Raw genomic sequence first — 14,341 nt, 5'->3', positions numbered from 1 at the left:
GGCCATGTGTAGCAACATGGATGGACCTTGAGGGTGTTATGCTGAGCGAAATAAGTCAGGCAGAGAAGGACAAATATCATATGTTTGCACGTATAGGAGGATTAGGAGGAACTTAACAGAGGACCAAGGGGGAGAAGAAGGGGGGAAATGGTGGGGGAAAGGGAGAGAGGCAAACCATGAGAGACTCTTGAATGCTGACAAAAACTGAGAACTGATGGATGGAGGGGGGAGGGGGGATGGGCATGGAGGAGGACACCTGGGGATGAGCACTGGGTGTTATGAGGAAACTAATTTGACAATAAACTATTTGTTAAAAAAAAAAAAAAGTTGAGTAATTAAAAAAAAAAGAATTCAGACCCCTTGAGAGAATGTGTCTTTTTTCCCCACTCTGTTGTGTCCTCAGAGCCTTATACGGTGCTTGGCATGTACTTGGTAGGTGCGCAGGTAGGGGAGGGGCGGGCGGGGGTGTACAGAGGATCTGAAGCAGGCTCTGAGCTGACAGCAGTGAGCCAACACACCAAATGTGAGATCACAACCTGAGCTGAAGTCAGATGTTCAACTGCTCACCTGACTGAGCCACCCAGTTGCCCTGGTAGGTGCTTAATAAATATTAGTTGAATCAGTGATAGGATGAATGTGTCTTACCCTGCTCATCTCCATCCTATTTCTTTAACATCTCACTCAAGACTAAACTCCAGTAAGCACTACGAGGTCATTTCTGACCACCACAACATTAAAGAATATCTTCCATCTATTTCCTCTTAAATTTATGTCACTGAAAAAAGTGGGTGACCTCTCTTCTCTTTCTTCCTCCCACTCTTCCACCTATCTCTGGCATCCATCAATTTTTCCCATTTTGGAGGTGCTCAGGATTTTAAAAATTTTATTTTAATGGATGAGGTAGCAAGCCAAAAGCTAAATATCTAATGATCCTCCTGTAACTGGTGCTGTGATCTGAATGTGAGGGCCTCTTTCCCTGGAAGAATATAAGGAACTGGATTACATGGGGGATATTGGTATGGTAGCTAGACAGTTGATGTGTTATATATTTAAATTGTGCCTGGAAAAAACCCACAAAGTCACAAAGTTAATAATTGGTGACATAAGTGAAGGGTACAGGCGAGTTCCTGCAGCTTCTCTTTGGGTTTGAAACTATTTTAAAATAAAATGTTAAAAATTCTTTCCCTCTTAAAAAATGTACAAAGCTAAATTTATCAATCTTTTTCTTCATAATATTTAGCTTTCATGCCATGCTTGGAAAAGCCTTTGTCTTAAAATCATAAGAATATATTTTTAAATTTTTTAACCTTGACTTATTTTTGAGAGAGAGATTGACAGAGTGTGAGCGGGGGAGAGGCAGAGAGAGACGGACACAGAATCGAAACAGGCTCCAGGCTCTGAGATGTCAGCACAGAGCCTGACACAGGGCTTGAACCCACAAACTGCAAGATCATGACTTGAGCTGAAGTCCAACGCTTAATTGACTAAGCCACCCAGGCGCCCCAAGATCATAAGAATATTAGCTCACATTTTCTTTCTATAGTTTTATTTATTTATGTTGAAATTTTTGCTCTATCTGGAATTTTGCTGTGGAGGTAGGAAAATAATCCATATTTTACCCCTCATATGTCTAATCAGTGTTCCCCCAAACTTTTATTGAATAATCAATCTTTTCTACTGCTGTCAAATGATTTGTTTATTGTGTACTTAAAGTCCTAATATATTACATGCATATGTGATACTTCTTGATATATCCTGGATATATTCCACATCCTTTGATGTTTCCATGCATACATTTCTCAGTATTTATATACCTCCTCCATTATAATTTTTCTGGTGTTTTTTGGCTATTTATTCCCGTAGAAGAATTTCAGAACACTTTAATTTGAGGATTAATTTCAGACAACACACAAACCAGTTCAAAGGAGTTAATAGGGTATATGCAAGATTTTGTCATATAATTGGAGTAAAAGTGGAACAACCAGGCTTTCGTAAGGATTAAATAATCAAGAAGGACCTGGGTTAATGTGATGGAGATATTTAGACTATTACTCTACTTTGCCTAATAATTATATGACTTAATCTCTATCATCAGCTTTAAAGTCTAGTTCAGGGCACCCGGGGACTCAGTCAGTTAACATTCCATCTGATTTTGGCTCAGGTCATGACCTCAGGGTTTGTGAGATTGAGCCCTGAGTTGGGCTCTGCATTGATGGCACAGAGCCTGCTTGAGATTCTCTCTCTCTCTCTTTCTCTGGCCTTCCCTCATTCATTCTCTTTCTCTCTCTCTCAAAATTAATAAATAAACATTAAAAAAATAAAGTCTAGTTCAAATTCTTAGGAGAAATAATTGAATTGATCACTGGCCAACCAATAGGTTTGTTCTTCCTGATTCAGATACCTGTAGAGGTTGTGTTATAAATATGGCTGTTGGAGACTGTTTTCACAAGGGAAATTTTTTCTGAAAATGAATATATGGGTTTGACAGACATTATAAATAATGTCTAGTAAAAGTTTTATGATACTAAGTCCTTTAGTCTAAGATCAATGTTTTTTCATTTATTCACATCTCTTCCTATGACCCCTCATAGAGTTTTTTTAGAATATTGTCCCCAAATATATGTTTAGGTATTTTATACTTTTTGTCATTTTGAAAGGGATCTTCTTCAGTATGTCAGAATTGTTAATTGGTTATTTTTTGTATGTAAGAAAGTAATTATCTTTTATATTTTTTAACTATTTTTGATTAACTCTTAATCAACTAGTGTATTGAGTTTTCTGCTTATTTTGATTTGTTGTCAATTTTTTCTCCTGAGTTTGCTAAGTATAGAGTCATATTATCTACAAATTTTTGTTTTGTTTCTTTATTATATATTCCTATATTTTATATTCTTTTTAAAATTCTAAAATCTTTATTATGATCAAAAAGAAACCAGTAAGTTATTTTCATTTTTTTAAATCAAGGTAAAGGAGGGGCGCCTGGGTGGCTTAGTCGGTTAAGCGGCCGACTTTCGCTTAGGTCATGATCTCGCGCTTCGTGGGTTCGAGCCCCACGTCGGGCTCTGTGCTGACTACCAGCTCAGAGCCTGGAGCCTGTTTCAGTCTGTGACTCCCTCTCTCTCTGACCCTCCCCTGCTCACTCTTTCTCTCTCCTAGAAATAATAAATAAAAAAAAATAAAAAAAATAAATCAAGGTAAAGGACAGAAATATTGTGTTACATTTTGTGAAGTCTAACAAAAATGTGAAGCAAGATACTGAACTTCTTGTTGAGCTTAACTGGAAATAATCTGCCCAACCCTCCCTCTTCTTCCCTCCCTCCCTTCCATTCTTTCTTCCTTCATTCCATCCATCCATCCATCCACCCATCCATCCATTTTTGATCCATCCATATATGCATGCATCCATCCCATAAATGTTTATTGCTGCCTTTTTTGTACCATAGATTCTTGTGGCCACTATAAGAAGGACAACATCCCTGCTCTTAAAGACTTTGAATGGAAAAACAAACACAAAGGCGAGCAATTATAATAGTGTATAAGGCAAAGCACAGGGTGTTAACGGAGACCCATAAAAAGGGGACATGGTGTAGGTGCCCTTTTTATGTGCAGGGAAGGAGAGTAAATCTAAAAAGATTTCTAAGGAAATATTTGAATGGAAGAAGGATCATACTCTCAGTAAATGTGTAATGCCATTTAGTTGCTTTAAAATTCTTGGGTGTAGCCATGTCAATATTTTTAGCTGTTACCATTCTGAAATCTTCATGAATCTCAAGATTTTCTATTTGCCTTTGCAGCTCATGAGGCCGGTGACAGTCTGGGGAATCCGGAGCTGGATACAAGTCTGCTGGAGGAATTCTTGGGCAATGATTTTGAGCTGGGGGCCTTGTAAGTCATGAAAGTACTGTTCTCCATAGGATGTTTTAAAAGTTATGAGATAGTTAAGTGAGCTGGAAAGTGTTCTTTCCTCTTCTGTTTTCCAGAAGGGCATGGATGGAGTTGATACTGTTTCTTCTATAAATCTTTGGTAGTTTTCACTGAGTAGGGTCTGCTGGGCCTGGAGTCTTCTTTATAGAAAGGTTCTCTCTTTCCAATTCAATATCTTTAATAGATATGGGGCTATTCAGGTCACCTATTGGTAGTTATCAGCTTAGGCAGTTTACGTGTTTCAGTGTATTTACTGATTTCATCTAAGTTGTCAAATTCACTGGCATAAAGTTATTCATGTCCCCTTATTTTACTTGAATGTCTACAGAATCTGTAGTGATGATCCTTTTGCTGTTCTTGACATCAGCAATTTGTGTCTTTCTATTCTTGATCCATTTGGCAAGAAGTTCATCTGTTTCCTAAACCCGTTGAAGATCCAGCTTTTAGTTATTTTTATAGTCCTAATTGTTTTTCTGTTTTGTATTTCATTGGTTTCTGCTCTAATATTATATTAACATAGCTACTTCAGCTTTCTTTTATTTTTAATTTATATACAGTAATATTAAATTTCTATCCTGTATATGGTTTTGTGAGTTTTGACAAATTTTTAGAGTTGTAGAACTGCTATCACGATCAGCACAAACAATAGCTCCCTCACCTGAAGCATTTCCCTGATGCTTCATAAGGGAAACTCATCACCCACCCTGAGACCCTAGTGACAACTGATCTGTTCGCTGCCCCTATAGTTTTGCTTTCCTGAAATGTCACATAAATGAAATCTGTGGTGTATAACATTTTTGGTCTGGCTTCTTTCACTAGGCATAAAGTCTTTGATCGATAGCTCATGCCTTTTTATTGCTGAGAAAGACTACTGAATGTTTATAATACATTTTGTTTATCCACTTACCTTTTCAAGGACATTTGGATTATTTCCAGTTTTGGGCAATTATGAGTAGCTTCTTTAAATATTAGTGCACAGGTTTTATGTGGTCAAGAGTTTTAATTTTTTTTTTTTAATATTTTTATTTATTTCTAGGAGAGAGAGAGAGACAGCGTGAGCAGGGGAGGGTCAGAGAGAGAGGGAGTCACAGACTGAAGCAGGCTCCAGGCTCTGAGCTGGCAGTCAGCACAGAGCCCGACGTGGGGCTCGAACTCACGAACCGCGAGATCATGACCTAAGCGAAAGTCGGACACTTAACCGACTAAGCCACCCAGGCGCCCCAATTTCTTTTGTTTTTAATGTTTATTTACTTCTGAAAGAGAGAGAGAGATACAGAATGCAAGTGGAGGAGGGGACGAGAGAGAGGGAGACAGGATCTGAAGCATGCTCCAAGCTGTGAGCTGTCAGCACAGAGCCTGATGCTAGGCTCAAACTCACAAACTGTGAGGTTTTGACCTGAGCCAAAGTCAGACGCTTAACTGACTGAGCCACCCAGGTGCCCCAAGAGTTTTAATTTCTATAGGGTAATATTTAGAATAAAGACTCCTGGGTTGTATTTTTTTAAATAGTTTATTGTCAAGTTGATTTCCATATAACACCCAGTGCTCATCCACAAGTGCTCTTCTCCATACCCATCAGCCCCCTTCCCCTCTCCCCCACCCTCATCAGCCATCAGTTTGTTCTCAGCATTCAAGAGTATCTCATGGTTTGCCTCCTCCCTCTCCCCAGCTATTTCCCCCCTTCTTCTCTCTCCTGGGTCATATTTTAAGTGTAAGCTTAACTTTATAGAAATTGCCAAATTTTCTAGAGCAGTTATACCATTTGCCATTACCTCCTGCAGTATATGGGAGAGATCCAGTTGCTTCTCTTTATTGCCAGTTCTTGATATTATCAGTTCAGAATTTTTTTTTGTTATAGCCATTCTGTAATAAAAAGCCATTCTATACTGGTATCTCATTGTGTTTTAACTTGCGTTTTCCTAGCGACTAATGATGTTGAGTATCATTTCATGTGCTTGTTTGCTATTTATACCTTTTCTTTGGTGAAGTGTCTTCACATTTTTTGCCCATAAAAGTTTTCTTACCTTTGAGTTTAGACAACTGTTTAAATATTCTGGATATAAGAACTTTGTTGGATATATGATTTGTGAATATTTTCTCCCAGTCTGTAACTTCTCATTCTTTTAACAGTGTCTTTCCCAGAACAAAAATTTTTAATTTTTATAATGTCCAATTTATCCAACTTTTCCTACATAGTTTATGCTTTATATCTAAGCAATATATATATTGCCTACTCTAAGTTCCCCCAAATTTTCTTCTGTTTCCTTCTAAAAGTTTTAGAGTTTTACATTTTACTTTTAAGCCTACGATCCATTTTGAGTTAATTTTTGTGTAAAGTTTGAGATGTAAGTTGAGATTAATTTCCTTGTGTATGGATGTCTAATTATTCCAGATTTATTTGATGAATAACCATTCTCCATTGAATTACTTTTAGTGAAAAATCAGTAGTATTTTTTTGGGGCGCCTGGGTGGCTTAGTCGGTTGAGCGTCCGGCTTTCGCTTAGGTCATGATCTTGCGGTTTGTGGGTTCGAGCCCTACGTCAGGCTCTGTGCTGACTGCCAGCTCAGAGCCTGGAGCCTGCTTCAGTCTGTGACTCCCTCTCTCTCTGACCCTCCCCTGCTCACGCTGTCTCTCTCTCTCTCCTAGAAATAAATAAAAAATTAAAAAAAAAATCAGTAGTATTTTTTATCTAAGAAAAAGTCAAATGACCATATTTGTGTAGATCTAGATCTAGACAAATGTTCCATCCCATTGATCTATGTGCCTATCGTTTTGCCAATACTACACTATTTTTAAGAGATGTATTTTCTGGCTAGAAATTTACCCCCTTTTCAGCCTTGAGAAACAGGATAGAAACAGATGAGGGAGAGGGAGAAGATGAGAAGAAAACAAAACTCTGTCACACAGTGAAGCTAAATCAGACATAAGATGAGGCAGTGGGAATATAGGATGTGACTAATAAAGAATTTCTGTTTTTTTTAAATAAATGCCTTTTCATTGGCAAATATCCTCTTCTAATGTTTATTTATTTTGAGAGAGAGAGAATGAGACACAGACAGAGACAGAGTGTGAGCAGGGGAGGGGCAGAGAGAGGGAGACATAGAATCCGAAGCAGACTCCAGGCTCTGAGCTGTCAGCACGGAGGCTAACATAGGGCTTGAGCCCACAGCCTGCAAGATCATGACCTGAGCCAAAGTTGGGCACTTAACCCAACTGAGCCACCCAGGTGCCCCATGGAATTTCTGTTTTTAAGGGATATGTTTTCTGGCTAGTTGTGCACATAAAAATCCCCCCCCCCCCCCACTTTTCAGCCCAAAGAGACAGAATGGAAACAGATGAGGAAAAGGGAGATGAGAAACAAAACAAAACTCTGAATACTATCTTGATTATTGTGCTCTTATTATAAGTCTTGAAATTCTATAGTGTAAGTACTCCAAATCTGTCTTTCTCAAAATTATTTTTTCTATTCTAGTTCCTTTTATTTCTCATATAAATATTAGAATTAGCTTGTTGGTATCTGCACAATCCTTCTGGGATTTTGATTAGGATTGTATTAAGTTCAGAGATCCATATGCAGAAAGTTGATATCTTAACAGAATTTGAATATTCCAATCCATCAACATGGTGTATCTCTCCATTTATTTAGGCCTTTTTAATAATTTCTTTCATCGGTGTTTTATATATCTCAGGATGTATATCTTGCACATATTTTGTTAGATTTATGTCTAAATATTTCATGTTTCTCTTTGAGGTATTGTAAATAATGGTTTTTTTCCCCTCAAAGTTTTAGGTTCCAATTATTCATTGCCAACATATAATACTAGTATTGATATTTATATATTGGTTGGGTCCTGCAATCTTAATGAAGTCATTTATTAGTTCTGAGATCTTTTTCATAGATTTTGGGGGATTTTCTATGTTTACAATGATGTCATCTGCAAATTGGGACAGTTGTATGTCCCAAACTCTTTGCCTTTAGATACCTTTTTTTTCCCTGTATGAAACTGGGTAGAACTTTGGGTACAATGTTGAATAGAGACGTAGAGACAGCAGATGTACTTGCCCTGTCCTTGATCTAAGAGGGCCATTATTCAGTTTTTTAAAATCATTAAGTATGATACAGTGCCTTTTTTCCCCTCTCAAATATTTTTTATTTATTTATTTTGAGAGAAAGAGTGAACAGGGCAGGTGCAGAGAGAGAGGGAGAGAGAATCCCAAGCAAGCACTGTGCTGTCAGCACAGAGCCTGATACAAGGCTTGAACTCACAAACCATGAGATTATGACCTGAGCCAAAACCAAGAGTCAGTTGCTTAACTGACTGAGCCACCCAGATACCCCAATGCATTTTATTAACTGAGGGAGATTCTCTTCTGCTCCTGTTTCCTCTCCCTAATTTTTGTATCTTGAATCAACTTTGTATTCCTGGGATAAACCTCAGTTTGTTGTGATGTATTATCTTTACACATATTGCTAGATTCAATTTACTAACATTATGTTGAAGATTTTGCTCTTACATTCATGAGGATATTGATCCGAAGTTTTCTTATATTGTGTTTTTCTGGCTTTGGTGTCAGAGTAATTATAGCTTCTTAAAAATATTTGGGAAGTGTTCCTTCCTTTTAAATTCTCTGGGTAAGATTGTGTGGAATTGGGTTTATTTCTTCTTTAAACTTTTGGTAGACTTAACCAGTGAAACCATCCTTGCCTGTAGTTTGCTTTGTTGGAAGATCTTAACTAAAGATTAAATTTATCCAATAGATACAAGACTATTCATGTTAACTCTTCCTGCTTAAGTGAGTTTGGTAGGTTGTCTCCTCTCCCTGTTGCCCCCAAGGAGTAAGTCCATTTCAAATATATGGACACACTTCAAAGTATTTCTTATTAGCCCTTTACAGACTCTGAGGAGTCTGTAGTGATATTTCCTCTTCTGTTCAGCATATTGGTAATATACTTCATTTCTCATTTTTTCTTGATCAATCTGGTTAGACACATAAATTTTATTAGCAGCTTTTGGTTTCATTGATTTTCTATATTGTGGTAGTTTTTAGTAGCACTGATTGTTACTCTTTATTTCCTTCTTTTGCTTGCTTTGGGTTTAGTTTGCTCTTCTTTTTCTAGTTTCTTAAGGTGGAAACTTAGTTCTTGATTTTGGATTATTCTTTGTTTTCTAATATAAGCATTTGATGCTGTACGTATCCCTCTCTGTATGGCTTTAGTTACCTGCTTCAGTTTTTGATATATTTGAATTATCTTCTGGCTTAAAATATTTCCTAATTTTCCTTGAGGCCTCTTTGACTCATGGGTTGCTGGAACTGTGTTTCTTAATTTCCAAATATGTGTGATTATTTTCTGTTTTTCTGTTACTAATTTCAAGTTTATTTCTATTATGGACGGAGAACATAATTTGTATGATTCTAACTCTTTTAAATTTGTTAAGGCTTGCTTTATGACCCAAAATAGGGTCTATCTTTGTAAATCTTCTATAAATGCTAATTAGGTCAAGTTGGTTGACATTGTTGTTCAGGTCATCTCTATCCTTGCTGATTTTTTACTGCATTCATCTATTAGTGTGAGAGGAATGCTAAGCCTTCAAGAATGATTGTGGATTTAGAATTCTTAGTTCTTTTTTCCCCCAACACTTAAAAAATTTTGACCTACTATCTTCTCACCTCCATGGTTTCTGATGAGAAATAGACAGTTATTTGAATCATTTTTCCTTTGTATATGTCATTTTTCTCCAGCTGCAAGATATTTTATCTTTGGTTTTCAGCATTTTTATTATGATGTGACTGGATATGGGCATAGTTTCCTTTGAGATTATATTCTTTTTGAATTTGTAAATTTATAATTTTCAACATATCTAGGAAGTTTTCAGCTATTATTTCTTCACATTCGTTTTTCTGTAATAATGTCTTTCTTACATGTTTTTGGACTCCAGTGATACAAATGTTACACCTTTGATACTGTATGTGGGTTCCTGAGTCTCCGTTGATTTATTTTTTCAATCTCTTTTCTCTCTGTTGTTCAGATTAAATCATCTCTGTTGATTCACTATCTTTAAGTTCACTGACCCTCCTCTGTCATCTTCATTTTGTTATTAAGCCTATTTTGGCATACCTGAAAATGCCCTCCCCACATCTCCCCCATGAAAGAATGAAACCATATCTGAATCTCAGTAATGAAGAAACCTGTTTGTGGACATCTCTGGTCCCTGGCTCTTGCTGCTGTTTGCCAACGAGAACATCCTTGCCAACTGACCATGGAAAAAAGGGAAGCTCACCATTTTGCAAGCTAAACACACACACACACACACACACACACACACACACACACACACACCCAGTGGGTTGCCACATGCATGAGTCTACACTCTGAGCCAGCTCTTTTGCTCCAGGCACTGCATGGCTGAACCTAGACACTAATTACCCCTGTGCCTGCCTTCACATTCCCCCTCACTCCATCCAAACCACTGGTGTGAGTCCCTGGAGGAAGAGTGGGCAGGATGTATCCTTACTATCTCTGGCCTGGAAACAATCTGCCAGAAACTGTATAGTATCTCTTCTATATAACTGCTTCTTAGGAGAAGGTACAGCTAACTTTACCAAGGTTCTGTCTATGCATTTGGATCACTTTTATAACTAGCAGAAGAATTTTGGCTGTTTGGTAAGGAGAAGTGAACAAAAGTCTTATTCAAAGAACAGTCTTCTCCAGGAAGTCTGAAATCTGCCATGTGACCTTAGTCTCCATGATAATAATGGTCCTTCCTATAGGACCAGAGTTATCTCCTCATAGGCTATCACAATTGATTTGCCTAACTGGATTCATTATCTACCTTTAGAGGTGGTTGGGTATAAGAGAGGTAGAGGAGGGAATTAATATTGTTGAGCACTTACCAAGTGATGGGCAGTGTTCCTTGTTCTTTACATATTCATTTATTTAATTACACATTTGATTTTGACTTTACACATTTCATTCTCAGAACGAATTTGCCAAATAGACAATATTATCTACATTTTATAAATATGGAGGTGGAAAGAGTAAGTCCACAGGTCAATAAGTGAGTGGCAAAACTGGGGTTAAAATGTTCCTGGCTCTAACTCACATTCCCTTTCTTCTATATGCAGCTTTTAGGTTAATTAGGGGATATTTAGGAGGATGTGACTCTCAGGGAAATACATTCAATGCATCTAAAATTATCTGACAAAAGATGTGACTCAGGATGGATCCAAGCCATAGTTTGCGAAGATTGTCAGAGTTCATGCCCATTAAAGAAAAGTCCTATGATCAGATCACCTGTCATTGCTTGATAAAAACTGTTCAGCTGCATGCAGTTAAATGAGGCTGCAATAAAAGTCAGAGATAGAACAAGCGGAAACAGCTCCAGTCCATGACCATGGGGCTGTTCGAGTGGTTCAATGATCATTTACATCTGTGCAGTACTCAAATACTCCCAAGTGTTGAGTATTTCTAAATACCCGAGTCTTTTTTGCAGGTTAGTGCATTTCTCATAGCAGCCCTGAGATGTAGGTTTTCTTGCCTGGGCTCACAGTTAGTAAGAAGCAGAGCTGGGATTGAAACCTGAGTTTCTGCCAATCCTGAGTTACTTCCTCTCAATTATATTGCCTGTGAATTGTGCTTCAAAAAAATGTCAGTGATGACTCTTTGCCTCAGCAATCTAGGAGACTCCTGGGCTGCAAAATTGAGGGGAGGCAGTTTAAATCTCATAGGGAGATTTTCACATCTCAGTCATATTAAAAAGCAGAATTGGAATGATTGATTGGCCCTGCAAAACAGACGCCCCCTAATGCTGTATGGAAAACTGGTCCCATGAAATGTTGTGAGGAAAAAAATAAAAGTTCCATGAGTAAATGAGCTTGAGACTCACTGGCTTAAAAAAATGTTAAATGAACTTTACTGCAGGACTTTTCAGAGCTTTTGATATGCTAATGTGCAACTGAAGAAGGGAAATGGTATGCAGTATTTCTCAAATTTATTTGGCCCTGGACCCCTTTTGGGAGGCATGTACCCATACATGAGCCCTGGGATATGCTGCTCAGGACTTTCTCATCTTTCTAAATCTAAATCTAATTGGTATGCTGAGCTGGGGCAGTCCTGTCAGCTTGTGAAATTTTCTAAATATTGCCCTTAACCCTTTGTTTCCTTGTGTGGCAGAGTCCAGGGCAGCTGTCTGCCCAGGAGGAGCAGGCTGAAGTCCTCTGATTTCCCTAGGTTAGCCAGCCAGTTACCTACTAGGTACACAGGTAAGCTGTGGTGGACATACTGGGAAATGTCTAGGTGTGGAGAGCTGCTTGAAAGGAGGGCGGGTAGAGATTTAAGGGATAGCATAAAACCCTGGAGGATGCAGGGAAAAAGGACAAGAAGAGTGTGTGTGTGTGTGTGTGTGTGTGTGTGTAAAAGGAAAACTCGAGAAAAGGGACTAGTGAATCTCAAAACAGGCTTTGTTTCCTTCAAAAACACCCAGAGGTTCACCTGCTTCCTTTCTGTACTCTAAGTGTGGGTCCAGGAGCAGCAGCACCCGTATCACTTGTGAGCCAGAAATGTAGCATCTCCATTCTAAAGATATTTGTGGGAAATGAAATCACCTATAGTAATTAATTTCATTAGGATAGTCTGAATTTATTTAAAATTATTTTAATGTTTATTTTTGAGAGAGGGAGAGAGCTCTAGAGAAAGAGAGAGAGAGACAGAGTGCAAGTGGGGCAGGGGCAGAGAGAGAGACAGAATCCAAAGCAGGCTTCAGGCCTGTCAGCACAGAGCCTGATGCAGGGCTCTATCTCATGAAATATGAGATCGTGACCTGAGCTGAAGTTGGACGCTTAACTGACTGACCCACCCAGGGACCCCAGGATAGTCTGTATGTATGTATGTATGTATTCATTCATTCATTCATTTATTCATTCATTAATTGATTCATTCATTTATTTTTTCTTAGTTTATTGTCAAGTTGGTTAACAATAACACCCAGTACTCATCCCAGCAAGTGCCCTCCTCCATGCCCATCACCCCCCTCCCCTCTCCCCCACTCCCATCAGCCCTTAGTTTGTTCTCAGCATTCAAGTCTCTCATGGTTTGCCTCTCTTCCTCTCCCCAACTATTTTTCCCCTTCTTCTCCCCCATGGTCCTCCGTTAAGATCCTCCTAATGCACCTGTATGTGCAAACATATGGTATCTGTCCTTCTCTGCCTGACTTCTAGTCTGTATTTAAATCACTGTGTTCATTAGAGCATTAATTCTGGTGGGAGATCACTTGACTTAAACTTGCTGACTTGCCAGATGAATAATCTTGGGTAAGTTATTTAATCGCATCAAGCCTTAGATTCATTGCCTGTAGAATAGGGGCATAGATTTTCCTATGGTGATAGCTGAGCTTCAATGAGATAACACATACAAAGGGTGAGCTCAGTCCTTGGACCAGACTAGGTTCTCCATAAAAGTTTACCTATTTCTTTTCTTTTTTTAAATTTTAAATGTTTTTTTTATTTATTTCTGAGAGAGAGAGAAAGAGAGAGAGAATGAGCAGGAAAGGGTCAGAGAGAGATGGAGACACAGAATCTGAAGCAGGCTCCAGGCTCTGAGCTAGCTGTCAGCACATAGCCTGATGCAGGGCTTGATCCCACAAACCGTGAGATCATGACCTGAGCCAAAGTCAGACACTTAACTGACTGAGCCACCTAGGCACCCCAAAGTTTATCTATTTCTAAAGCAGCAGAAGAGTGTGGTAAGAAGCTCAGGGTTCTTGAGGCTTCCTAGTAAAGGGCTAGAGGGGTGAGGTGGCATCTTGCTTCCTTTACCCTGTCAAGAAATTATTTTCTTGGGCTACCTTTATCCACTGACAACATTTCTGCCAAAGCTCTTTCTCATACCAACTTCCAGGTAGTGGGTGGTACGAGCCCTAACCAAGCTTGGTCAAGTATTTATTGTGTGCCTATGACATGTTCACCACTGGAGCACTATGCTGGACACACACACACACACACACACACACAGTATTAAGACATATTCTTAATGCAAATATCCATGTGGGAGGATAAATCACACACTTAAAAAACTGGAGAAAATATTTTCAGTAACAATTATTTCTATAGTTAGTTGATGAGGTACAATGGTGAACAAAACAAATGAGATCGCTGCTAATGGTTGACCAAGGGCAGTGTGGTGGGAAGCAGTCTCTCCTGCAGGACCCCCAGGCATTTTTTCTGAGTTGGTGTTGCATGGTGATAATACAAAGCACACTGACTTTTTGTAGGTTTAAGTATCGTTTTTTTTTTAATGTTTATTTACTTATTTATTTATTTTTTTATGTTTATTTCTTTTTTTTTTTTTTTACAAATAGTTTATTGTCAAATTAGTTTCCACATAACACTCAGTGCTCATCCCCACAAGTGTCCTCCGCC

General features: G+C 38.4%; 1 protein-coding gene across 1 annotated transcript in view; it reads left to right on the top strand.

Annotated features, from left to right (window-relative positions):
* The window catches only part of MYRFL (myelin regulatory factor like), a 132,456-nt gene that overhangs the window by 29,107 nt on the left and 89,008 nt on the right, over positions 1-14,341 (top strand). Inside the window, exon 2 of the mRNA XM_039245608.1 lies at positions 3,795-3,885. Within this exon, the coding sequence (XP_039101539.1) occupies positions 3,795-3,885 (91 nt within the window). The remainder of the gene's footprint in view (positions 1-3,794; positions 3,886-14,341) is intronic.

Source organism: Hyaena hyaena, unplaced genomic scaffold, assembly GCF_003009895.1.
Source record: "Hyaena hyaena isolate Hyena2069 unplaced genomic scaffold, ASM300989v1 scaffold_262, whole genome shotgun sequence".
In the NCBI taxonomy this organism is placed as follows: Eukaryota; Metazoa; Chordata; class Mammalia; order Carnivora; family Hyaenidae; genus Hyaena; species Hyaena hyaena.
This window is presented reverse-complemented; position numbering and strand designations above follow the sequence as displayed.